The sequence below is a fragment of the Necator americanus genome, chromosome III, assembly GCF_031761385.1.
Source record: "Necator americanus strain Aroian chromosome III, whole genome shotgun sequence".
NCBI lineage: Eukaryota > Metazoa > Nematoda > Chromadorea > Rhabditida > Ancylostomatidae > Necator > Necator americanus.
In genome coordinates, this window is record NC_087373.1 from 7,497,137 (window position 1) to 7,524,742 (window position 27,606).

Consider the following 27,606-nt stretch of genomic DNA (forward strand, 5'->3'; position numbering starts at 1 on the left):
CTAGGTCAAGCCACACTCTCCCTCATGCCCTCGTAGACTGTTGTCCGTTTCTTCGAACTCCATGTATTGCTCGGCCATACGGTTTCGTCCCTCCATGAGCCTAGAATTATTTGATTAAGTTCAAAAAGATACTGTAGACCAGATTTGGTGAGGTTGTTTGAATAGGGGTATTCGTGGTTATGAGGGCAGCAATGTATAATTGTCCGCAATTGCAGAAAAATTGCAATGTCTTTTACATCCGAACTTTGGATTATTTCTACATTCGGAGTTTGGACATACTATTTGAGGAGAATTATAATGCACAGCATAGATGCGATAGTCAGAGTTGTGGTGTTCCGATCCCCTTCACTTTTGGACGGTTGGCGGTGGGACCTCCTTCACTTTTGGACGGTTGGCGGAGGGACCTCTTTCACTTTTGTACGGTTATCGAAGGGACCTCCTTCACTTAAACTGCACCCTATGAGCTAGACTCCCTTCACCTGAGGAAGGTCCGTCTCCTCCCTATCACATCTATGACGCTCAGCGATTCAAAAACCTTGTTCATTGTCTCATTCGAGACTTATATGATTGACTGTGGATACGGTAGTGCTGTGTGCACACATTTCAAACTTTATTTATGTATTACTTCTCTATGTTTATCGAAAAATCTCCAACACATTGATGTTCTAGGTTTTGCGTTACAGCACAAAGCGGATGATTCGTTCTCGAAAATCATCGAATCGTAATCTCGCCGCTTATCAGGGGCCGACGGCGTCATGTATGAATTGTTTTTTGCCTTGTCCTACCTAAAGGCATGACGGTCAGCGTTAAATAGTAGCTTACCAATGATCCTGGAGCTTTTGTAGACTTTGTTTTGATTTGAGTGCAAAGTCGCTCAACAGAATGAAGGCCTGTCGCACACGTTTGATTGGTGTATGTTCGTACATTCGTAAACGATTACCGCTTCTGGCTACAACTCTCGCCAAGTTGTGATCCGATGAGGAGTCGATCAACGCGTGTCGTGCGGCTCTTGTTCGGGATTTGCCGCCGCTCGCTCGCCAACTGCCCCCACACGGAGGTTCGTAGTCCGCATGTACCTGAACCCGATCAGATCTCCGGAAAGATTGATATGATAAGGTGTGTGTGTGTTCAGCTTGCGAAGTATAAACTCACGGCCACCACAGGCGTTGGCGAAATAAATACACTGATTTCGGAACCGCGATAAGAGATGCTCGTCTGTGTGTTCTCGTCGTACGACGGTGACGACTGTTCGGCAACGTGGACGGTGGACTTCTGAGAATATCGCGAACCTGTGTGAAGTATTAGCTGTGAGGAACGTCACGACACGAACTCGACAATTGTTGAACAATATAGATAGCATCACTATTACACTTTTTTTCTCGATCGAAACCGATCCCTTTCTCAGCTACAAAAGCAACAAATAACATTTTCAAATACAGAACTGCGGCCCTAAAAGCTCAGCTACATAACAAACCTACCGATACTACTCGTGTCATTCCTTGATTTCCCCAACCATACCCATTCCTTAGAGTCTTCATCTCGGCCACCACCACTAGACGAGGAGGACAGCCGAGACAGTAGTGGTGCGACCAATTTTTCATATCTTAAAAAATTTCCTTACAAATACATAGTATCCTTATCACCTACTAGGATCCCGTATACCCTCTGAAGCTCGTAGCTCTTTTTGAGAAAAATCTCAGTATTCCTGCGAGAAGTAGCATTACAAGTACTGCTGCAAGAATAGTGTCCGTTCGCCAGATTGACGTATCATCCGATGGTGGAGTGGAGACGGTAACTAGAATATACTGGATGAATTAAGGATCCTTGCTGGTTTCATTTCTCAGCCGTCGTTCTCTTTTATTTTTCTTAAACAATTTCAATTCTCTTAGGATATTCATCCTAGTTCTAAAACCACTGTCCACCCAAATATTCCGGAAGCTAATGGTTACTGTGAGCTGATAATCATAGAAACCCAAGTACACATCAAAATGAGGAAAATACACGAAATCTTCTACAGTATTCTTCTTGGGCATTGTCAATATTCTACATTTCGGGATTCAAAGTTGTTACTGAACTAAAAAAAAGAAACTGAAACGGTGTACTATTGTATGTTTTTTCTTAGTTTGTTAGTTATTTGTTTTTCGTTTTTATTGAACATTCTAATAATAATTTAATTTTTTACTCATTATTAAATTTATTTAAATTCATTTCTAAAAAAATCCTCTTGCTCACTTTTCAGATGTCAAAAATTCTCGAATTAGCGAAATACGACTAGAATGCTCAAGCAAATTCATAAGAGTTCAGTTACTGTAGTGTTCTTCTTTCTTTTGTAGTTGCCGAAGAAGAATATAAAAAAGCAGCATTATGGGATTATATTGTACTATATTTTCAACTTGATATTATATATATATATATATAATGTCAAGTTATGTAGACATTATACTATAATATCAAATTATTGGGGTATTTTATCTGATATTAAGGGGATAAAGTTCACAAGGTAGGGGTTAGAAAAAACCTTTGGAATGTTTTTTTTCGGAAAACCCATACGTTTAGAATTAATCACTTGTCACAAATCTCAAAGAAAACATATGCGTTTATTTGTTCCTTCCTCGCCATTTACTTTTTCTCTTGTCGTTTTCTTTTTTTATCTTTTATCTTTTGCTAATTATTGAATTATTGTATTTACTTTGGACTGTTTTATTGATTTATTTCGAAGAAAACGAAAAAGGAAACGCAGAGAATAGCATATTAAAGGCATCGGCATCGCCCCACGAATCTGAGGTGGTACGGATTTCAGGTGGAGTATTCGTATACAAGTGGTACACTATGGAGAGAAGGGTGATTCCGTCCATTTCTTCCTAATTACCGTAAAAAACGGCCCGGACGACACGGATTCGGGCGTTCTGGCGCGCTATTTTTTTTACAACGATTTCAATTGGAGCGCGTCAGCCTTGTGCACGCGCCGCATCTTCCGAACCGTTTTTTACGGCAATTAGGAAGAAATGGACGGAATCAAAATCTGAAATCCGTACCACCTCAGATATTCGTTGGGTGATGCCTTTAAGTGTAATACTTACCGTTTATTGGAAACCTTGCGACTGCCAGACGGCTGGAGTCAACCCCATCAAATTGAACTCGCATCGGCACTTGAATTATTGCTAGAGGAGCAGCATCTATGTCAGTACAATGAGCAGGTGGGCGTAACTCCAACTGGATATATGGATCGGATATATCATCCAGAGCTGGAATGTTCTTTTCTATTTCACCGTTACAACAAATTTACTAACTAACTAATCAACTTTCACATTAAAAACGTAGTAAAAAAAATTACCAATTATATCCACTCCATTTTGAACTTTATGAGCTAACGCTAGAACTCGTTCGTCGGAACTTTGTGATGAGAGATTGAAATCAGTTACGGTAACATCATCCAAAAACTCCATACTGTCGTCCGAGTAGAACAATTGGTAGAAGAAGCTGCCGTGCTTAAAATGAAAATCGATAGGTATGGATAGTAACTGACCTATCACAAGTTGAAAAGACCACGCCCACCGACCAATCAGATGAGAGGAAAAGGTAACTATCAAAAAATTCTTGGAACATTTTTTTTTATTCAGTTTCATAATCTTCCAAAGTTAAGCCCAGTCTTAATAATTTTTTTAGTTGAGTCGTGGACTCTCTACCTAGAGAGAAAAAGTACTTTTTGTTCAATGTCTCTCTTTTTTTTTAAAGTTTTTTTTTTTTGTTTTCTTTAAACAGAGCGGGCTGAAACCGATATATAATGTTCTCATTAGAAATCCTTGCGGTTTCCTTCACTTTTACCCGATTAGCAACCTAGTCACGTGACATAGTCCCAGAGCAATTTAATGGTCCTGTCTTTTTTTTTTTCGTTTACTCACCTGATATCGATGCTGAAAACTTGTCTCCAAAGCTGTGACCACATCATATTGTGCTCTTTTTCCAGCACTTGGCTCAACGTTCAGAATCATTTCGATAACCGGAAGTGCTGTAAGACGATTGATTGTCACCTCTTCGGCGGTAACCATCACTGTCGTGCTACCAAAATCGATATTCGGTGCTTGAGCTTTGACGACAATTCTGGAATGTTTACGCAATATTACACCATAAATTAAACATTTCCAAACTATCCTGACACAGCAGCGCATGAATTAAATGACGGAGCAGAAGATATTGTGAAAATATTTGTACCTACCGTGTTTCACCGGGCTGAACTGCTTGCACAATCACACGATTGTTGTAATTTCGCACAGTGACTATTGCTCGATCACTGCTTACAATACTGTAAGTGAAAACATGTCAGAATTCACAAATAATAGTGATAATAAATATGAGTGAAGCATAAATAATAAACAAATGAATAAATAAAGAGAAGCTAAATATAAACAACAAATAAATAATGAGATGGAAATAATCATAATAATTCACACATGAATATTTACGAGCAATCGTTTCCGATTAAGAATGGCGTACTGAAGCAAATTTAAAGGCATCACCCCACGAATCTGAGGTGGTGCAGATTTCAGGTGGAGTATTCGTATACGGGATGGGAGACTACAGAGAGGGAGGTGATTCCGTCCACTTCTTGCTAATTGCCATAAAAAACGGCCCGGAAGGTGCGGCGCCGCACAAGACTGGCGCGCTCCAATCGAACCTCTTGTACAAAATGGTGCGCCAAAACGAATGAAGCCGGATTTTCCGGGCCGTTTTTTACGGCAATTAGGAAGAAATGGACGGAATCACCCCCCTCTCCGTAGTCTCCCATCCTGTATACGAATACTCCACCTGAAATCTGCACTACCTCAGATTCGTGGGGTGATACCTTTAACAATCCAACAAAACATCAAGATGCAGACTGTCGAGAAAGAGCTTTTTAAAGCTTCATATTCGTAGCTAGGCAAATGTACGAGCTGATTCCGAAGGTCCCATTGCGACAGTTTATGACCCAGCGTCAATTTCCGCAAAAGAATGTGATCGGGTGATGTAAATACGTACGTCTTTTGAACAGATATTAGAATTCAATTTCCAGTATTTTTTCCTGTTGTGTGGTGGTAACAATCTTACATTCGCATTTAAAGAAAAACAGAGCTTTTTTAAAGAAAAAAAAAACCAACTATGGATTTGTAAAGATAAAATTGAATGGAGATTGATTCTCCACACTTTTTTGTGTCCAGTAAAACGCTTCGTCAACTACCCTCCCTCTAATCATAGATATTTTTTTGCACTTTAAAGAAAAAATTATTTCTCAAGGGTGAGATAAATTATGTTATTTATAGAATTATACTGTAAATTAAGTTATACTACAGGAAACTATGAATTATATTGTAAAGCAGGGAGATAGTATTAGTGCAAAGAAACAGATAATTAAGATAATTGTACGCAGAGTAATTAGGCTGATCGCAGAGTTCACAACCGTGCGGGCAACCTTACAATATACTATAATATAAAATAATTTGTTGTGGATCTTTGTGTATCTGCGTACATTATAATCTATCGTAATCCTTCATACCTATCAGCGGCTAACGATGTGACATCAAACATAACGTCACGATGTCCGCTCAGATACATTCTCTCACCGGTTCGTTCATCGCTCACTTGAAAAGAGGCGAAAACTCGTAGCTGTAAATATTTATGTTTTTTTTTCCAGAATAAATGGTCACTAAGGCCAGGTTATTACCGCCTCCGAGAACCGCTTACCTCGCTCTGTTGATAGCGATTTCCACAAGCAAACTGTTTCGCTGCTCCTTTATGATATCGTTCACCTTCTAGACTTTTCCATACGGTAATAGGCCATCCCGTAATTGAATTCAGTACCGAATCGCGTAGCCAAAGCTGCAAAATGTGCTCTTAGTTTGTATTAGCGCTCAATATGTCCCGTGTGGCCTAGTGGATAGCGAGTCTGTCTACAGCGCACACGTGAACAGGTTCGAATCCTGCGCACTGCAAACATTATGGCAATGACGATTTTCCACAGACCTGTACCGAATTGGTGTGAGGATAGAAATGAAAACACTGAGCCAAATCTTTAAAAACAAGAAATTACTTCTTCTACGACAAATTTCCATTTCAGTTTATTTTTCTTTTTCTATTTTTCTATTTTCATATATTCCTCCCCGTTCGTCGATTATTTTTTATTTACAAGTACGTAATTTCATTTTTACTCATTATTTACGCCATTTATGACTACCTATGCTGAACTTTTGTTTATTTATTGTTTATACACCTGGTTACTGTTCCCGCATAACCTACTGAGAACCCGATTTGGACAACATAGGCAAAATTTTCTACAGAACTAATTATCCCATTCTATAATTTCGCAAAAGTGATGCTTACCGTAATCGGTAGCCGAGGATACCAAACTGTATATGTTATAAAAGTGGTCCACTTCTCGAAATGCACGTGAATTTTCATATTCTGCATACCACGCAGCTCAGATCCATCAACATAAACCTGTAAGAAAAAGCGACTTTCTCCGATCTTCGGCTTCCACAGATCCAGAAAGACTGACCGATGTACAGGTAGGACTTGTCTTCAATACTCTGGACTCGGCTGAGATGCAATGAGAACGTGAGGTCACATCCCGGATCACACCACCCAACGAGGCGGTGAACACACGCATCGATGTGGCACTTTGCTGCCCGGAAAGCACTCCGGTATTGATGAGATCCGTGTTCTGAAAGAAAATATTTGAACAGAGAGAATAAAGAACAAATTAATTAATTAATTAATTAATGAGTAAACAATAGTAATAGTACGTAATAATGATGTATTAGTAATGTATTAGTAATAATAATAAAGGAATAAAGTGCCTGACGCTAATCAATCCACTTGGGATGCGCCACCACGTTCACTTCAGTTGAGAACTGTTTGAGGTCTACAAACGAGGGTCTCTAGCCTCCACAATGACTTGCCGATGTATAAAGTCAGTGTTTTTATCCTCCCAGAAAGGTTTGGTACCAATTTATCGGCCCCGGAGAGATTAAAGGCTTGGTTGGCACTGGGATGGAATCGAACCTCCGATCGATCATACTGCAGCCACAGCGGAACCACTTACCGATTGCGCTACATCAGCCCAATAATAACAACAATAATAAAGAATGGATTGCTTAAATATTGATGTATTTTTTCCGCTTTTTTTTTAATCAGAAACGAATTCTATAAATGCAGAATTCGTAGCTATACCGTGGTTTACAAATCAAAAATTCAATGAAAAGCGGATCGATAAAAGAATAGCCGGGAAGTGCAGATAGTACGAGAAAACTTGAAGCCTACCTTAGCGACTGGCACAAGCGCATAGATAGAATCAGGCACAACACGGAACTTTGTGGCAACTTTATGGATGAGTTCCTAGAAGTATTAATTTTAGGATACGGCTTGGAAATAGTTTGGATAGTCCGATGATAAATTCTTTATGTATTCTTTTTTACGTGTTCCAGAAAGAACCCGGAAGAGGCATAGGAACATGGGAATGCAAAACGCAAACACAGTTTTGTCGTAGAAGAGAAAAAGGGAGAAGAATGAAAAAAAAAACTCACCTGAGTCCCATTCCCCCCGCTTCGTCGTATTTCCCAATGTAAAACGGCCTTAAAAAAAAGCAAACATACGTTTCCCAGCAGAAACAAATGTGCGTTTTTCATTGTATGAGAGAAAAAAAATTATGCCGCAAGGAAAATGTTGGCAGTAAAAGTGCACCTCATCTCCTTCCTCATTTTTCATCAACCTCTTGTTTTCCGCGATTGAACCACGCATTCGTAGCAGAAGTGCAAACACATAGCCGTCCCAGCTGAAAAAAAAAAACTTTGCAAATGACATAAAGCTGCGCACGAGAAAACGGGAAAAAAGTACGGTATTGCGGCTTTGAGGCCGAAACGATGCAAATCCATATTCTATCTACAATTTTCCAATGGTTTTTTCTGTAAGAATAAGTACAGATTTTTTGTGATAATTTTTTTTTTGCAAAATCTATCTGATTCATGGAAAAATATGGTAAAAGGGGCAGAAGATGAGCAATCCATTACGATCATCTTTCAAGATTTCGGAAGAAAATGGAGGTTGTAAAGATTTCTATAGTGTATTCTAAGTGAAGTTAAATTCTGGATTCACATATAGATCTATTTCCATCTGATAGAACTTCGTTAGGTGTGGATCAAATCTGAGTTATCATTTAAAAAAAAAACTATTAAATGCGCTAAAATTTTAAGTGCACTAATATAGACATGAAAAATATATAAAAGGTGCAAAACATGCGATGTTATAAGTTATTCCATAGACATATACATGAGAAAAAACAAAACAAATAATGGTGACAGCGAATTGGCATTGCCCATTGATCTTAGATATACTTAAAATATATTATTTAATATTTAAAATAAGCGCGCCCTACTTAAAATACATCAAATTTTAGCGTAGCACGGATAGCACCAGAAAAAAAGACATATTCTCATTCTCATGCTTATTCTCATTCTACTCTTTTCTCGATGCTAGATATTCTATTGTTTATTTGTATTCATTCCTTGCCTCTTACTCTGGACACGCCTTTGAGCTTAATAGATAAATAAATAAATATTCTCGAACATCTTATAAGAGATATGAGGAGGTATAACATGGTGGAGTTGCTCGATACCGATATCTAAATCTAAACAAAAATATCTTCACTTCCTAAAATGTCCACGAAGAAACTTTCCTCCCATTCAATTCCAATATATCGATTTAAAATTTCACCTTCTGGTATTTTCTTTCATTTTTTTTTTCAATTTTCTTCTGGTCTTTCGTTCCACAACGGGAACACTTTTGGTCTTTTTATGATCAAAAAAGAAAGGGCGGCGCGGCTCATCCGAAGTGACACGCAACTTCGAGAACAAAGTCCGAGTCTGATGAGCTTCCGTGCTCGACGATGATGAGACACACTAAATCCGAAAAGCTTGGAACTTTGAGCATTTGAAATATAAGAATTTGCATGCTCCTCTATGGACTACCTTAATTAACTGCGCCATTTAGCCTCGAATAATAACTTAATAACCTTTGATATTGAAATAAATAATAACTTTCAAAATGTAAAATAACTAAACGAACGAAAAAAAAACTCTGAAATTTTGGACATATTTGAGAATCCAGAAAAGAAGGAAAAGAACAGTACCTAGTTGCTTTGCCTTTCCTTCGGCATATAAACGACGTGTAGAAAAGCGGTCGTGCAGCGGACACAACTCGTAGCGGCCAGACGTCGCTGGCCAGCGGCGAAACGTTGAGCAGATCGAAACGAGCATCCAACCACAGTCTATAACCGTCTATAAAGTCTATGGAGAGGAAAAATCAATGAATCAATTGTTATTGAAGACAGGGTCCCATTGACAAGGAGTACACAGTGAACTTAAGAACAAATATGGCAATTTTCTCCTCCTAATCCATCCCTCTTGAAAAATTGAATAGAATTTGATAACTTTGATAACTTCACAGCTCTTAAATACCTAATTTTTCTTCCTAAATCAAGTTGGGTTTGAAAACTATATAAACCTGGGTCGGAATCTAACACGGAAATGATCCATGCATGTTGTGTTCGTTTTTGTGCTTTTCACCATTTATTTACTGCATTTCTTTTGTATTTATCCTTGCCACATCAATATTGTCGCGTAAATGAGCGTAATAAATTAACAAATAAATAAATATTTCAAAATATGGGTTCCCTGACAATTTTTGTCCCATGACGCATGTAATTTCTTTAGTTTTTCAGCGTAAGGATGAAAGAACATTCGAGTAGGAGAAAATCAGTTACTGCTCTAATCTGATAATTCCGATGGTCTGCGTCTCTCAGTATTTAGTGATCTTTCCTCTTTACATCTCTATGGATCACATAGAACTGATGCTGTCATAACCAAATAAATAAATAACCAGAAGCGTTCACCATACGATTTCACCCTGCGTCGAGATCAAAGTACTGTAAAATTTACTTTGCTTCAGCTACTAAACATAATTATTACTTAGTGTTTAACTAACTTAATTAATACTACTTAATAGCTACTTGTTACTCAATTACTTGATATACCCACTACCTTACCCCTACTTAACAGTTACTACTACTGAAATCCGTGAATGCGTAAATTACGTCCCTCTTACTACACTTTTCCAAGAATCCGCACACTTTTTTTGAGGCTGGACGAGCTATTTTCATAGTGCTAATGGAGATGGATTCATTTGTCGAAACTTATGAATAATTCCGTATCTATAAGCGTAATTCTATAATTAGAATAAGATTTTTCTCTAAGACACTCGAAGTACGGAATTCTATACGGAAGTGATGGAGTGCTCATGCTCATGCTTCGCTCCTGGGAATTTCCAAGGCTTTCAATTCAAATACCTTTTTTTCTAATGCGATTAGTGAATTTATTGAGCGTTCGGCTTTTTTTCTAGGATGTTTCTTATTGTATTCCATTTCAGTCTTTTTTTCATACATATATTATTTCATATTATTATATTTATTGTATTATTATTTTATTATATTACATTCTATTATATAATTATTTCATTTTTATATTTTACTATTTTATATTATATTATATTTGTATTTTCATATATATTTGCACCGAATATTTTCTCCCTAACAAAAATTCTCACCTTATTTCAATTTTTTCCAGTGCTGTTTCCGTAGTATTGTAAGAGAGGTGAACGAACAATGAGTTGAGCGAATTCAATGCGAAAGACAAGTTCGCCCGGGATAGTAATGAAAGATCCCTGAAAAACAGGGAAAGGAAAAGCTGGGAAAGAAATCCGAGTCCGACATTCGCATTGACATAAAACAACAAAAAGTGCAAAGAAAGAGCGAGAGGGAGCTGTTGGATTTCAGCGATAAGAACGAGCGACGAAGAAACGAGTGGAAATGTATTGTCACAGATAAAACCACGGAAAAAAATGTTTTCTAGTTTTTAAAGTGAGCATACTGTAGAAAAGAATACGGTAACATAGTGTACAATAGAAAACGTACACTTCCTCATCCTTGACAAGGGTATGGGCTTGAGCATTTTCGATAAATGGCAGAAGACTGAGCGGGGTTTGAGGCCGATCATAAAACGGCACATTGCACGTGGACGATACGGTATGTGACATGGATAAAACCTAGAAATCACTGGAATTACGATCCGATTGACGATCGTTGCCGATCGATTACTGTACGGTACTGTTACTGTATATACCTGTCTAGCAGTTGTGTTACGTCCCACAGCACCAAACCATGTGTACGGTATTTGTAGTCTTATTAGACAATTATGTTTATTCTCTTCGAATGGTGAGAGATGACATGAGGACGAAACTGAACGAAATCTCGTAATTTCAGCATAAAAATGTATTGTAGTATGAATGAATGAACGAATGAATAAATAAATATTAATATGGAGCATCTGCATTAAATACGGAACTACCGATGGGATTTTTTTTTAAATAAATTAAATGTATTTTATATGAAATGTGGAACATCTGCCGTTCATACAAACTACCGGATCTCTTTATAAATTAACATTATGTTCCACTACAATCATTTCGAAGTGGGACCCTTAGTCATCTTAGCGGTCCCGATTGGAGTTACCGTGGAGGGGAGGAGGGTCCCATCAAGAGCGCATCCGCTCACGCATATCCGCCACAGTCTAGGTCGTTTCGATTCGTTTCGACAAAAATAAAATGAGGACGAATTAAAATTTCTCTGCCATTAGCATTTATTAATTGTTAAGTTAATTAAGCGTTAATTGTTGGTTTTAATTGAGTCCCTCCCCGAAATGATGGGACGGTATGGAACATCTGCCGTACATACAAAACTATTATATACAGATTTCTTTATAAATTAAAGGTAATTCAAAATTTTTAGATAATAGCGATTGTATAGATTTTCCGAGAAGTGCGGAAGCATCAACAAAAAATCCCGTACCATCCATATTGCGGGCTCACAACAATTCGAGGACCAGTTCTCGCGGAGAATTAGTGGGGCTTAAATACTTCAAATTCAACGAGGAATTTTTTCGTAGAAAAATATCATGAAAGTGTAAGTTAATCTTGGTTAATCTGAACTAATCTCTTCTGTTCTTTTTACATTGTTACACAGGGCGAAAACTCGTCCCCACGCACGTTACATTCGGTCTGCAAAGAACTCGTCATTCAATAGGTGTAAAACATCGCACAGGTAAAGCAATGTTGTTGACTTATTAATTACAAATACCGATGAGTCACTCTGCTAAATTCATAATGATGTGGGGACCATTTCTCGCAAATGAGCATTTCCGGCTCTCTAGCCGTATTGGTACTTCTATTTGTGCTTTTTCCTTGAGTTTATTCTTTACAAGGAATTTCCAGTTACTGGCTTAAGTCGACTAGAAGTAAAAACAATAACAGTATTAGTAAATTAAGTGAATATGTGGCGAAATATTTCGGGATGAATGGCAGAAACAAAATTAAGGTTTTTTGTTGTTTTTTTTTAAACTTGGTTAGTTATCCATGTGAAAAAGACCGAGCCTTTTCTTTCGTCCGTAGAAATTAGCAAGCTTTATGGTAATTTCGGAATATTTATTCATTTCTTCCAGAAAGCAACCGCAAACCTGTATCAGCCGTCGGACTGGTAACTTGAACAGTAACGCAGGCGGATTGCTTGAGGAACGACAGCAAGGGTAAATCGGCCAATGCCAGCACATCCACATGGGGTCGATCCTGTAAACGTTCAGCGTTCCACTTCGGAATTGTGCAATGAAGCAGAATCTAATATTTCCAGGCCTAGGAGCATTTAAAAATATTTGTTACTATAATTAAAAAGTTATAATTACTACAATTTGCAATCTTCTCACTATGAGTTCTGCGTAAAAAAACAAACTTGAGAAAATAGCTATTCTGCCACTTTTATCATCTATAAAAAGATTTCTACTTCCGAATGCAAGAGATGAGCTGGAAATGAAGTCACGAGAGGAAGGGAAAAGAGGAAGAGAAAAAGCTTGTTGAAAATTCTCAACGATCCAAAGATCCAAAAAGGAAGAAAGAGTGGATGCTTCCCCCCTCCAAAAAAAATACAGTTTTTTCCCTAAAAACTTACCAATTTCACCACATCTTGTACAAGTTTCACAGTTACAGCACAATGTAGGTTTACAATCGACGGCAACAAGCGAGTGCTTTCCGCTCTACTGCCCGTAGTGACGGTAATGTGTTGATCGGTGGAATATGGGCAGTCGTCCTGAAAAGCAAAAAATCGATAAGTGATAACAGTTATAGAAAAGATAGAAAATTTCAAATAAAATGGATGAACGATAAAGCGTCTGGCGTTAATCATTCCGCTTTGGACCCGCGCCACCACGTTCACTTCAATTTGAAGGCATCACCCCACGAATCTGAGGTGGTGCAGATTTCAGGTGGAGTATTCGTATACAGGATGGGAGACTACGGAGAGAGGGGTGATTCTGTCCATTTCTTCCTAATTGCCGTAAAAAACGGCCCGGAAGATACGGCTTCATTCGTTTTGGCGCACCATTTTGTACAAGAGGTTCGATTGAAGCGCGCCAGTCTTGTGCGACGCCGCATCTTCCGGGCCGTTTTTTACGGTAATTAGCAAGAAATGGACGGAATCACCCCCCTCTCCGTAGTCTCCCATCCCGTATACGAATACTCCACCTGAAATCTGCACCACCTCAGATTCGTGGGGAGATGCCTTTAATTCAATCGTTTGAGGTTTACGAACGTGTAACTGGCCTATACAATGACTTGCGGGGCATGGCCGATGTGTCAAGTCAGTGTTTTTTTTTCCAGACAAGTCTGGTACCAATTTATCGACCCCGGAGGGATGAAAGGTTTGGTTGGCACTGGGCCGGATTCGAACCTCCGATCGATCAGCCAAAGAACCAGGTCAGTGAAACTATATGAACCAAGAAAATCAAAGAAAAAAATTGAGCTGTAAAACTCACATGAAGATACAACGTCTGATGGGTGATATTAGCGTCATTTGTGCTCGGTGAAGTGAGAAAGAAAGCGTTGTTAGGTGGATTGATGGAGTAATGGAAAGCTGAAACACCTGGATTTAATTGAAGTAGTTAAACAAATACAGAAACCGTATCCAATATAATTTTTTCATCAGGATAAACTCTCTTTTGCAAACAAATAAACTTGGATTGGACCTATAGCTGAGCTCCACTAAGAATTTCTTCACGGAAGAATGCATCACAACGGAACAAGGGAGTGCACTTGTCCAAGTATTGGATGAATTCATCCAGAAAACGGCTAGATCTAGCAACAAAGTATCATTACAACGAGTTTTTCTTTGGACCAAACAAGATTGGAGAACACGATTGGGAAGAAAAAGAAATCATTTAAAAAAAAATGTTGATTTCATCCCTACCGAATTTATCCATTCAGGACAAATTTTCTATACAGAGGTTTATACCTAGGTTTTGATCGTTATACCAATCCATCCTCTATTTCCTATCAGAGAAAGATGTGTTGAAACGGAAAATTAGATATAAATGTAATTTTAAGGGATTTTTTCCATGTCTCAGAGAAAAAAAAGTTCAGAAGTACGGAAAATCAGTTCATGTTTCATTCTTCATTTGGTATTGTCCTTTCCTCTCTCCTTTACTTCTTAGTTTATATGATGAGAGGATAAAAATGAGCTAATGACTACTTCAGTTGCTGAAGGACCGAGCAAAACTAAAGAGTGCTAGAAGCGTTCGGAACTATTTCATGGAAAATGTATAGAAACATCTAGAATTTCATTCTTGTTCGTTCTGTTTCTGTCCCAAAAAAAAAGAAAAAATTCTCGTATTTCCCCGGGGAAAAGAAAAAATTCTTCCACAATCTGCCGAGCCCTCTTATTATAATGCACACTACTGAGCGCCTGCGTGCGGAACTCAAACATCCGGTGGTGGTGGTCGAATTCTTGCTAGTGGTCTGACTCAAACGCTATTACGAGACACATTTCCTCTCTGCATATGGAGGTATTTTCCGGGTTTTACATATTAGATTACTTCTGGCATCTGCAAGGATTACGATGTTGACCACATATGACCAACCATTCGAATGGAGCAAATTATCAAGTAAATACGACTTATTACGATTATTGATTGTTTTTTTTTCAGGTTATAAGTTTTTCGGCTTCTAAAAACTTGACGTTTTCACGACGTTCGCGACGAACATCTAGAAGGAGATAGAATTTTCTGTTTTTTTTTTATTTTTGCAAATACGGAGCTGCGAGAATCCCTCTGGGATGCAAGTAATTCAGGATAAGTTATGCACTTCTGCAAAACGTTTAGACGTTTCAGAGAAGGCAAAGAACGGGGGGTGGACGCAACGATAAGGCTGAGATAGAGATCTCTAAGTTTTCAAATTCGAGTTGCTGTTTTCTGGAATAGTCCATATGAAGTTGCTTTTTTCTCATTGATGAAAAGAAAACTGGTATTTTTTTTCAGGTGTTTTATGCATACAAATGCCTTTAAACGATAAACTTTTATCCATAGAACGCTACAAATCCTTCCTTTCTACTGATGCAAAGAGCCAGCCACTCCATTGTATTCCATTTTTCATGCGTCAGTTTTTCAACAAAAAAAAATTAGCGCTTTCATCACGATTGCACTTTCTGGAGCTAATTAAATCGAAACGCTATAAATTTACTTTCAAATGGTCAGCTTACCATAAACGTGGAATGGTATTTTCATGACTTTTAAAAGGAATAAACGATAATTAAAGCAAGGAAGAATGGAAAGAAAGATGGTTGCTGTTGCTTACTAAAATGTGAAGGTCCCATTTTTCTTGTTTCCCTGCTACATCAATCATTCTGTAATTACAAAGTTTGTACGTATGCGCTTCTCATTTGCATAGAAACGATTTTTCTTGTTTCTTGGAAAATAAAAAGACAACGGATAAAGTGCTTGATGTTAATCAATCCGTTTGGGATGCGCCAACGTATCCCAAGCGTTCACTTCAATTCAAAATAGTTTCAGGCTTCGGAACTCATGTCTAGCCTAAATAATGACAATTGCGGGGGCTAGCCGATGTATCAGCTCAATGTTTTTATTCTTCCAGACAAGTCTGGTACCAATTTATCGACCCCCTGGGGGGATGAGTAGCTTTAGGGTGATTTCGAACCATCGACCGAGACCACAATAGCAGAAGAAACTCTTGCTGGGTACGCTAAACCTGCCCAATTCCGAAGTATCCTAAGAAAACAGGCTGTTTATTAACGTTTCACTTCACGGCTGTTAACTTCTTTTTAACCCAAAAAGTAAAAAAAAACTACTTTTGAGCATTTTATTAGTTTTTTTCTTACTTTACAATATTGTTCATTCATTTATCCTCAACAAACGTGTAGTAGATGTTTTCTCAAAGCAATTTATCTGAATAGATTCTTTTCTAACTCTAACACCACAACTAGTAACGAAACTTTCGGAACTCTTTGTAAATTCTCAGCTGAATTGGAGGCTTCTACCTTGATTATATTTTTTTAACAACATTTTTGTCATTTCCCAGTTACTTCGGTAGTTCGTGGGGCGCCATATTACCCCTCGTCATTTCTCAATTAGTAATGGATATATATTATCATTTTCCTTTTTTCTCCACTACAGTATAAAATTTTTGGCGTATCCAGTATTCTTGGCGAAAGTGAGTGGTCCTGAACACCCGTGATTATTTATTTTATTCCATTTATTATTTATTATTCGCGATTTTGTCAGCGATGCTCAAACTTTGGAGAGCCTCCTCTAGTTAAAATGAACTATGTTAGATGACAAAATTTTTCAAATTGCAGCGGGCGCGTCGCGGTCCCCGGAGTCAACACAAGTGCTGGTCCGATGGCGGATGATCAGTGATACGCAGCTCGTGCTGTAGTTGTTGTCCACAACTATTGCCATTCCCTAACAGATTGATATCAAGCCCACCTAAAGCACTGAGTCCCACTACCTCAACCTCCACGCACATCGAAATAAAATAAATAAAATAATAATAAAATAATAATAATAGAAATAATAAAAGAATACAATACATATATAATAACAAAATAATATATAATAATAAAAATATAAATAAAATCAATTAAAATGACTTGAAATTTTTCAAAATTGAAAAGTATCTCTTGTAGTTGGTTTAATTTAATTTGAATTCTGTTGTAATAATTGCAAATCATACAGTTAGATTTTTTAACAGATTTTTCAAAACGAAACACTGAGAATCTCCCTCGTGAAACATTTTACGGCATAGTAGGCTTGACGTTTTTATTCGCTGCATCTATTTTACGCTCATTCCGTATGAGAAATGTCCACTGAACACATTTATATATTCGAATCTGAAAAGTTCTGTGCTCTGAACAAGTAGTGCAGAACTTATTTCTTTTTTCTGTGCAGAATTTCCCAAGATTATGCGTACTTCCTTCCTGCCCAGGATTTGGACAAACGATTGTCCTTGCGCAAATGCATCGATGTTTCTTTCTTTTTTTCCGAGGCGTTGGCGTCGTCGACAAACCACGTACACACCATGCAGCGATTACTTCCTCTGTATTTGTATAGTAACCATGTGTTTCGTACACAACAACAACAAAAAAAATAGTTTGATTATGGAAAGTAGTTGTCGGCATTTTCAAATGTGAAGATGCTGGAATCGCCTAATTGAATTCGTTCACATACACACACACACACACACGCAGACCCTAGCGTGGTGCATAATCGAACGAGAGAAGAGCACGCAAACGGATATTAGCCGCTGCCTCGGCTCTGGCTCTCGCACGAAAAATCCCACAACATCCGTAGATGAATGAGGAATGGTGGTGGTGGTGCTGGTGGTTGCGCACACATGCTCGCAGCCATAGCCAGTCACAGGATTTCTCATCCGCTCATCGACTTGTGGCCCATAGCACCGAGAACCGAATAAATACGGGGTGCGAAAATCATCTCGCATTTTTAGGCACTTTGTTTCCTGGCTAAGATTCGCCGGGATCTTTCCCCTTAATAGAATCATAATTGAGGCGCATGTTTATTGGAACAATTAGGAGTAATAAGGATCGAATTATCGCCCCGAACGGGATGCGCTTGAAAAACGCGGTAGGCGTTCAAAATGTGAAACAATTTTTTTTTTATATTTTTCTACTTTTTTAATGTTCAATATTAAAAAAATCTCCCCATTGCTGTCAGTATGTTTGTTGCGGTGATCGACGGGTATCCACCTGATTGGGCGGAAAAAAGACGAGACCGTCATACTGCTCTATTCTGGACAATTATTTCCAGGATCCTGGACAAAACCCTCTAGCAAAACATTCAATTCCGAAGAGTGTTCAGGTTTTATATATGAAAAATGCAAAGAACTGGAAGAACCCGGTATATTTTTAATATTCTGCACTAGTACCTTTCGGAAGGATGCTACCTAGGTACAACAAAAAGTATTTTAGAAAAAAATTACTACTAATGCTACTACTAGACCCACGTACATTTTTGGGGTGGGGAATCTGTGTTTGAAACTTACTTTTGTCAGTGTACATTAGCATTTTTTCTTTGAAATTTTTAGTCCTACAAGGACCTGGAGTAGCATATTTTTCGGAATTTTCACTAATGGACCTTCACAAATGTTCTACATGTTCAGCGTTTATTTTTCGAAAAGACTTTTTCTGGAACGTTTTCAATCTTGATCCTAAAGTAAGTTATCAAAATGCTATTATAGAGTGAGCTCTTCAAAATGTTCTGTGACCATAAAGCCATGAAAAGTGGCTTGCCGGGGGAATATTTGAATAGTACATCAATAGCAATGTCAATATGAAAACCAGTGATGTATTCGTTGTGCATTAGAAAATTGCAGACGAATAAAAGCATATTGAATTTCATGCACCTGTACAAACACTCGAACGAAATTAGTTTTGGTATGTTTTTGTAATATGAAAAAACACAGTTGGAAAGAAAAAGTGATTCTGCTTCTGGAAATGGAGCCATACGGTATCTCTCTCAAGCGGAAGAAAATCCCGAACTCAAACCAAATATTTGTTCAACAAAGTAAATCTCCTTTTCATCTTTCTTAAAGAATTTTGTATATTTCAAATTTTCAGATTTCTATGTATTTCATTTGACATAGATTTAATTTTCAATATTATTGTATTTCTACTACATTAAGATATTTTTGCATACTATATATATATATATATATATATATATATATATATATATATATATATATATATATACTTAGATACGGATAGGTTACGTGTACACACAAAACCCTGCCCACAGGGTCCGTTACAGATGAGTCCTGGCAGGAAAATGTGTTCCTTAATCTTTTAGTTTCTTTTCATCATTGACATCAGTAGATCACAATGCCTTGCTTAGTTCTCCTCACAAACTTTAGGTTGTGACAAAAATTTGGATTCAATACACAGGAAGCATTAGCAGAAGTAACTTCCAGTCGATATGATAGCATTCAGTTGTCGTTGATTCAGGATATTTGAGAAGGATCATGTAATCTCAACCTACGAGGTTTTCTGCCGCGAGAAAAATTTAGTTTTCCGATAGAATCCATCGAACATGACATCACTCGCATGACGCTAATTAAGCAAGCTCATATAGTCATACGTGCGACTATAAAAATTGAGGGGCTCCGCTTCTTAAAACTGCGAGGAAATGAGGAGTGCTGAAAAAGATGTTTCACAATTGCTAATTTGATTTTTCCAGTTTATTCTGGCCTTCTATGATTAGTTATTTGAACACTTAGTCCCGTTATGTCTTTCTCGTTATGAAAGCTTGAAGTTGGCTGCTGTTTGTTCGATTCCATCCGTTTTCAACTGTGACGTACATATTTCCGTGGCCCAATTTCACTCACTTTTTATGTCGTCAACGATAGAAAAGAGGCGCATAGACAACGCTGACGGCGTTTTGCTCCGTAGACACATTTTTCTCACTGAATATTGGCCTCATTTTTCAAACGATGGCACCCTGTTTAGGCGGCTGCGCGTTCGAAGCTTATGGCCCGAAGCGATTTAAGCGCAACTGCCCGCTACTGCTGTAGTTCCCCCTCCATTTCAAGAAGAGGCAAACCGTAAAAAGTGAAGACGAAGAAGATGGGCATGTACGATTGAAAAACGTAAGCTCGGAAATCTCCGAGTCTTTCAATCGAGCAGTCAGTCGAGCAGCGTCAAAGTGGGCACGAAAGTAGGCAAGTGAGTGACGAGCGCGAGAAGTCTGTGGGGATAGCGAGGGGGAAAAACGCACCAATCAGATCTATTCCGACTTGATTCCGGACAAATTTAGACAAAAAAAAACTCTTGTATTCTGGCGGAAAGCAGAATTTCAGAAAACCAAACTAAACCCTCTATTTCAGCGGAAATTGATGAGGTTCTGTTTTCGACAAAGAAAGTGGAAGTCTGAATTGAATTTAGAGTGATGAGGGAAGATGTGAAATAAGCATGCAGCTATTTTTCTTCCTGCAAATGTCTTGTTTTTTCATGTTGCAAAACTGGAGTGTAAAAAGTTGTTTCTGCAACTATGGCCTAATTTCGCGCATTAATTAATGCAGAAGAACAAACGCCCAAGTTCAGGAAGATTCCCGTTTGTCTTTTGAGTGATTGCGTGCTGAGTGTCGGATAGACAAAGTCATATATCATAGAATTGACGCGTCATAAATAGGACATTTTTCATATGATTACGGTAGGCTACCGTATTACTTACCTTGATAACCCCACCACCCCATTTCAAGGTATGGTGAAAGCTTTCAAATAGATTGCGGTAGCTATAACGGCTTTAGTTCAGATGTATTAAATTATAACCATAACCTTCATACGTAATCTACGATCCAGAAAAATCCCGGTAACCGGTGGATTGAGAGGAATATTTCGATGAATTTACTACGGAAGACTTTCGTGGATACTTGATAACAACTTTTTTTTTAAGGAAGAGAAAAGATTTTTTCTCTTCCTTAAAAAAAAATTTATTAGATTTGATCTAGATTTGTAACGAAAAACCAAAGTTTATAGAGGATACCAAATATTTGATGCCACCCTATTTTCTTTGATTGAGTACATAGCTCAAAAGACCGATAAGCAACTGCTAATCCACCTAAGAGGACCAGAAAAAAAAAGAGATCCTTGTACAGACCGAAAAAATCGATAGGCACATCTTTCAAAACAAGCGTTGCAATGAAGCGTCGACCTAATTTGGCTTGATAATCCAAGCGTAAAGCCGAGGCTGAACGAGCTTTCTCTCAAAAACAACAACATAATGCGAATTTCACGACTCACATGATTGTCCTCGTAAAAATAAGCCACCACTAAAGGTAGCTGCCTAAAAAATTCACGGTCTAGTAGAGCGTGAACGAATTTGGTAGTGGTTTAAAAATAGGTAATCAGCTATTCTATTGGATATTGTTTTTGAACAACAAAAAACCGATGATTGGATAACTGAGTTCACAGAGTTCACGGTTAATACAAAGAATTAACAGCAACTAAAAGAACTAAAAGCAATTTTTTCCGAAATCATGTGGAATTATCTCTTTTTCCTCAAATTGACCGTAATTACACAACAATTCACAGTCAAATAGTGACGTCGCCTATAAATCAAGAGAGAAAAGAGATATCCGAGAAAAGAGAACTGGAACGGTTGAGGTGGCAAAGGAGTAGCGAGTTTGGCCACAGGACGTAGAGATTTCACGCAGGCATTATCAGCCCCCGAGAGGGCAAAGGATTAACTTATGGATCAACATATCTGAGATAATTTAGGTTAAACCCCATACGTGAGCAAGTAACTGCAATTTTTTTTTATTAATTTCAATTTAGTTTTCGATCCAATTCAGTTTTATAGAACATGAGCACTGAATTTACAAGCAAAAACTATGGCAATAGCACTTAAGGGTAGGACGTGGAGTGTGCAACAAAGAAGAAATGAGAATTTTCGCCACTCTTTCCCTCCTGGACATTTTCTTCTATTGTTATGTTGATTTGAAAAAATAATATGTTACACACGAGTAACCAAATTCTGGCGGTATGAACAACGTATGGAAATCTTGACTTCTCCATTTTTTCAAAGAATTAAATATGTAGCCAAAAGTCAACCACCTTCGTCGAATTGAAGGCACAACAAGAAATACGATAAAATCGCTTCGAGTTACGGTAATATGACCGTTTCTAGCTAAATATGCAATCAAAGAAAGAAAGGAGAAATCAACAAATCTTCGCCCCCCTCCTCGCAAAGAAACTGCTTTTCTCCGCAAAAGTTCCGGTGCGGGTTTTAATCTATCAGTCACCTCTGACACGACTCAAGAAAATCCTGAAGCGAAGGATCCTTAGCTTGGACTAATTGAAAGTCGTGCTTGAAGATATTTTCAATGTTGATTCCTATCCAGCAATTGATAGAGATTAAGACGTACTTCACAAGTACATATGACAGCAAAATAGCATCCTCTACGAATCAAGGAGTTATCAGTAGGGATCAGAGATACCAAAGGCATGATTACTTCCGTAGGATTGAAAACTTATCCAGAGGATTGGTAGCGAAATCAACACTTAGAACAACCCTTTTTAATCTTACAACCAAGTTCACTCAATGGGGTTTAATTTCGTGAAAGTTGAGGGTGTACAGAGTTGTATTGTTGGAGAAAATGAAGCCTCTTATCTCTGAATGTGAAGATGTTTTGCATCTTCGCTTCGCTTTTACCTACCAACTATGTACTAATTCCATTCTGCTGCAGAAGAGAACCCTATGCTAAGAAATCTCCAAATGTTGATTCTCTTCAGGTGCACTTTTGGGGCTTTTTTTACAAACTAAAGGTCAAGTAAATCACGTAAGTGATAAACAACCACAGATAGAGGTCACTGCCCCGAAAGGAAACAAGAATGGCACGCAATTCTACACGATATCTCAGATTTTTGTGATTTCTAGAACTAGACAATTTCAGTAGCCGAAATAGTTTCTTATTTATTATATTATATAATTTTATTTACTTGTTTTATTATTTACTTATTTACTATATTATTTTTATTCATCCGTAGCCTGCATTATATTATTTTTTAAAATTCATTTGCACGCTAGATTATACCATTTTTTTTAGTTCATTCGCACGCTTCAAGAAAAGCGTTCTTTGCAAAAATCGATAATTTCTTGTTATTTTTGGTTTTCCACTAAAACGGAATAGTTACTGCTTATATACTCTGCCTTGCTATGTCGTTTCTGGTTGTCCCATGGATATTTGACTTGATAACCTCATAAGAACCAAATTATGGTGCATGCTTCCTAACGTGTCCCGCTTAACCACTGCGATGCCCTCTGTGAACTGTAGCGCTTCATGATAGCGAAAGAACTCCAACAACATCACATCTGGAAGAAATCTATCGTTTCACGTCCTATGACAATGTCCGCAATAAAAACTGTGTGAGCGACGAGTTCTCCGCTGGGAACACGTCGTTGATGGTGGCGGTGGCGGCGGCACCGCCGTCGCCGCCGCCGCCACTGCACGCTTCTGCCGAGCGACGAATGGGGTAATTCGTCGCGCGGCGAATCGCGGCGCGACACGGCACGTTTGTTTGTTTCGTCGCTCTTAACAGCGCAGCCCATCCATCTTTGATTACTTCCACCAGATCCTTGGATACGACGAAGTCCGTCAGAAGGGATTATAAATAATGGCAGTCATAGAGTGGAATATGGAAGTGAACTCAGGCATTGCAACCAGGACAACTGTTGCTTGCTACACTGCTGCAGGTTTTTGCAGAACATAGGGGAAAAATTCAAAACTTATTTAAACAGGTGTTTGTTCGGAATGTTACTAATATTACAATAAAGATAAGTAGCTATTTCTGCCGAGGAAATGGATAGTTTTTTTTTTCCTTTCTCTCTCCCGCTATGTCTAAAGTATTATTGTGTAATTGCACAACTATTTGATCTATAAACACGACTGAACTGTCGGAAAAAAAAACCGGACGAAGTTATATACGTCGTTATCCAATTGTTAAATACAATTTTCTTCCTTTTAATCATACTAGAGCTAATTTTAGTAGCTGTACAATTGCATCAATTCCATTTATTATTGGATTGGAATTGTTGACATCGTCAAAAACACAATAGACGTGAATTACATTTCCACATTCCGCTAATACACACCTCAAAAACAAGTAAAGTTAACTTTTGATACATCTATTTGTAGGAAAGTGGCTAGGGGAACAAAATAATCACGAGAAATTTCACTTGTATGTTAATTGTAACAGGGAGAACTGTTACTATGTAAAAACCCAATATGTCATACATCATTCGCTTTAATTATACCCACTTAATTACCGTAACTTAATAAAATTATCGTAATTGTGTCACGAGGAAGAGCAATCATCGGGACCAGCGCGTGAGAATGTTGGTAATAATTGCTACACTCAAAGATGATCTAATTTTTGTATCGTATGTTTTTTCTAAGGAAATGTTCTCGAATGTTCTCATCACTAGTCATCTGTTCTCCAAGATAATTTGGAAAATTTCTTATTTATTTAGAAAATTTAGAAATGAAAAATTTGGTCGCAATGTCTTTCCCACTTCACTTTAAATCTCACAGTCAAAATTTTTGAAATCTCTACATTCCAAAGACTTGTAACTTCCAATTCTCACCTTCTTAACTAATTCTCGCTCAACTAAGACAACTCACGCTCCAAGCAAATCTTTTATGGGGGGGGGGGGGGGGGGGAATCCATGACAAAAAACATAGAGGCAGCATTGACCGTTATGAAACGTCGCAGAGGGACCGTAAATATCCTTTTTCAGTCCTTATTTACGTAATATCTTATTTCTCTACGCTTCAATCTGTTCGTGATGATACTGTAAATATCAGAAATAACTTACAGCTTAAAAAATAATATAGGGTTCATTGGAGACGTTATTTGACAGGAAATTTCTGCCAATTTACATCAGGATCCTACTAATCGAAGTAAAGAACAAAACAGTTGAAAAAAAAAACTCATCCTGACCAAAGAGAAAAATCCACTTGATTAAATGAAGCGTAAGCGCTATTGTATCCTATCCTGCATGTTTATTTCTACACGTTATCCGTGGTTACGGACTTTCTTCTGATATCGTAGGATACGATAACTCATTGTGACTGAAGAGAAAAATCCACTTGGTTAAATGTAGCGCATGCGTTATCGTATCCTACGATAGCAGAAAAAAGTCCGTAATCACAGATCAGACGTAGAAATAAACATACGCTCGCGGTGATGTTTATAGTTGTTTTCAATAAATTTGACCTTTCAAAATGATACGTGAATGAGCGGGGCCACTAACAAGTGCAGCACGTGGTCGGACATTTTATTACCGGTAGTTGGATTCTCACTATTTCTTCTGGTAATCACTGGTAAATTAATAGATGCAACGATCAACCTGACGTGTAAACACGTAAACAAATTGTTTGCTAATATATAGACTAGTTAAAGGCAGCATACCACGACTCCGTTCATCTCTTCCCAATCGCCGTAAAAAAAAAACGGCCGGAAGATGCAGCTTCGAGCGTTCCGGGGCGCTATTTCCTACAACGAGTTCGATTGCAGCGCGCCAGCTTTGTGCACGCACCGCATCTTCTAGGCGATTTTTTACGGCGATTAGGATGAAATGAACGGAATCATCTCTTTCTCCACAATCTACGGCCCCATATAGAAATTATCCACCTGAAATCCGTGCCACCCCTGATTCGTGGGGTGATGCCTTTAAGTAAGGCGTAAGAAAAAGCCTAGAGATCTATTTGTCTTCCAACTTATAGTGGAGAAGTTCAAATACGTTATGCAGAAGATACAGAATTACAGTATTTCTACAAAAATTCAAGAAAAAAAAAGAAAGTTGAGTAAATGTGCGAGAACTTGCACTTAATCCCACCCACGCCGACTGCGGCAAAGTCATCACACAACGAAAGAGCGGCAGTTGCACAAAATTATTCATTTAAAGTAAGAACCACCGTGTCTAATTTCATGTAATCTCTAATTCCTGACCCTGAAAAGAGTTGCACTGAGGCAATTAGCGGAACAGTCGAAGAAAACAAACGAAACATGCGTAAGCCGTTTGCACTTGGACGTAATTGCCCGGTTTTAAGCGCTCGCAGAACACATAATCGTCTAAGAATGCATCAAGGATAAGAAAAGCTGGATAAGAAAAAAGAGAAACAAATACACAATAATAGAAGAACCTAGAAAAGTCGCATTTGAAATGTTTAGTTTGGAAACTGTTCGGAAAAGTGGAGCTGCGCAAAAACAAAGCGCCACAGAACATTCTAGAACAGAGGAATTCGAAGGAAGAGTCAAAAGATCAAAGACTTGGATGCGTTCCATAACCCGAAACCATTATTTTCGAAAAATTTCTTTTTTAAATGAAATGAAGGAAACGTAAGACTAATGAAATTGTTACTGTATGGATTTCTAATCTAAGTACTGACCACGTTCTAGCACAAATATTTACTCCAGAAAATTTTCGTACCAGCTTTTCTCACATTTGACCAACACTGTAGTATTAGTAGTCGTAATTATTCCCTTCCGTGAAGAGAGGCGAAATCAGAAAAAAGCTCTTCTTCCTCAATCGTTTTCGAATAGCATCTTCTATCAGAATTCTGTTCAACACGAAAGCACCTTCCTAAGAAATGTGCAAAAAAGAAGTAGAAGGTAAAGAAGTTAAAAAAATTTCAATGTCGAGTCCTCCTAGACAAAAAAAAAAACAACGTTCGAGATGTACTCTGCAAAAGACACAGTAAAAAGGAAGGAAAAAAATCTTGCACACTGAGAAAAATCAGAGCACAAAAAGAACTCGGGCGCATCAGTTTACCTGACGAAGTAACTTTTTACACCAAAGGGTGTAATGAAATAGAAAAATGAAATGACAACACAGAATTAGAACCACAGCAACTGCTTTCAAAGCAACTGGTTTACTAAGAGACGAAAAAAAGTGTTCTGTTTTGCAGTACTTTAAGAATCGACGTTGAGAATTTTCCAGAATGTTGCTTTTACTCTTGAAAATCCTGGAAATTCTGTGTTTCTCATTTTCAAATCAAGACAAATTCGAAATATGGAATAAAGATAGCAAAGTATTTGTACTTTCGAGAAACTTCCACAAGCTTCTGCGCTTACAGATATCATTTACACAAATCAACATAAATCAACAGGCACAACATTTTCATTTGTTCTAATTCTGACTTCTTCTAAGAAAAAAGTGAACGCTACACATATGAATTCCCTACAATGACGTTTGTGGATAGCGTTCGTAAAGGAACGTTTCCATAATAAGCTGATAAACAATGATATTCGATTAATGAGTGCCTTGAACCTGTTTAAAGAAGACTGGCGTAGGAAAAGTCTACTTTTTTCCCCATATTCTGCTGCATTCTACTCCGATTTTATTCATTTCAACACAGCACACGCAAGGTAAAGATGAAAGAAGAGATTAGAATGATCAGAATTAAGATAAGGAGAGTCTTAATTAAGACGGAGTCTATGAAATCGCTGCAACAACGAAAAAAAACTAGTGAAAAATAAAAGAACAGGTAGAAAATTTAGGACTCACCGCGTGTAACACCGAACAGTACGCAAATACACAACAAACACCTGTTGACGACCATTCCGTACGTGTACGTTTATGCGTGTGCGTGTGTGTGTGCGTGTGATCAGTGAAT

At 38.0% G+C, this 27,606-nt stretch overlaps 1 protein-coding gene across 2 annotated transcripts; it reads right to left on the reverse strand.

Annotated features, from left to right (window-relative positions):
• RB195_008869 (uncharacterized protein) lies at positions 1 to 27,552 on the reverse strand (the record flags this gene model as incomplete). Of its 2 annotated transcripts, none has more annotated exons than XM_064195584.1 (24): positions 1 to 100; positions 823 to 1,076; positions 1,153 to 1,289; positions 1,479 to 1,603; positions 1,663 to 1,795; positions 3,081 to 3,245; positions 3,335 to 3,488; positions 3,903 to 4,101; positions 4,217 to 4,303; positions 5,531 to 5,640; positions 5,719 to 5,853; positions 6,355 to 6,471; positions 6,530 to 6,694; positions 7,294 to 7,368; positions 7,557 to 7,604; positions 7,714 to 7,804; positions 9,158 to 9,295; positions 10,630 to 10,746; positions 10,997 to 11,127; positions 11,205 to 11,320; positions 12,594 to 12,702; positions 13,079 to 13,216; positions 13,941 to 14,038; positions 27,498 to 27,552. In XM_064195584.1, 24 exons carry the CDS (start codon positions 27,550 to 27,552, stop codon positions 1 to 3), a joined length of 2,997 nt encoding a protein of 998 aa, XP_064046729.1. The 2 variants fall into 2 exon arrangements, with proteins under 2 accessions (XP_064046729.1, XP_064046730.1); XM_064195585.1 differs by having other exon boundaries at positions 6 to 100; positions 941 to 1,076.
• Between the last annotated feature and the right edge of the window lie 54 nt (positions 27,553 to 27,606).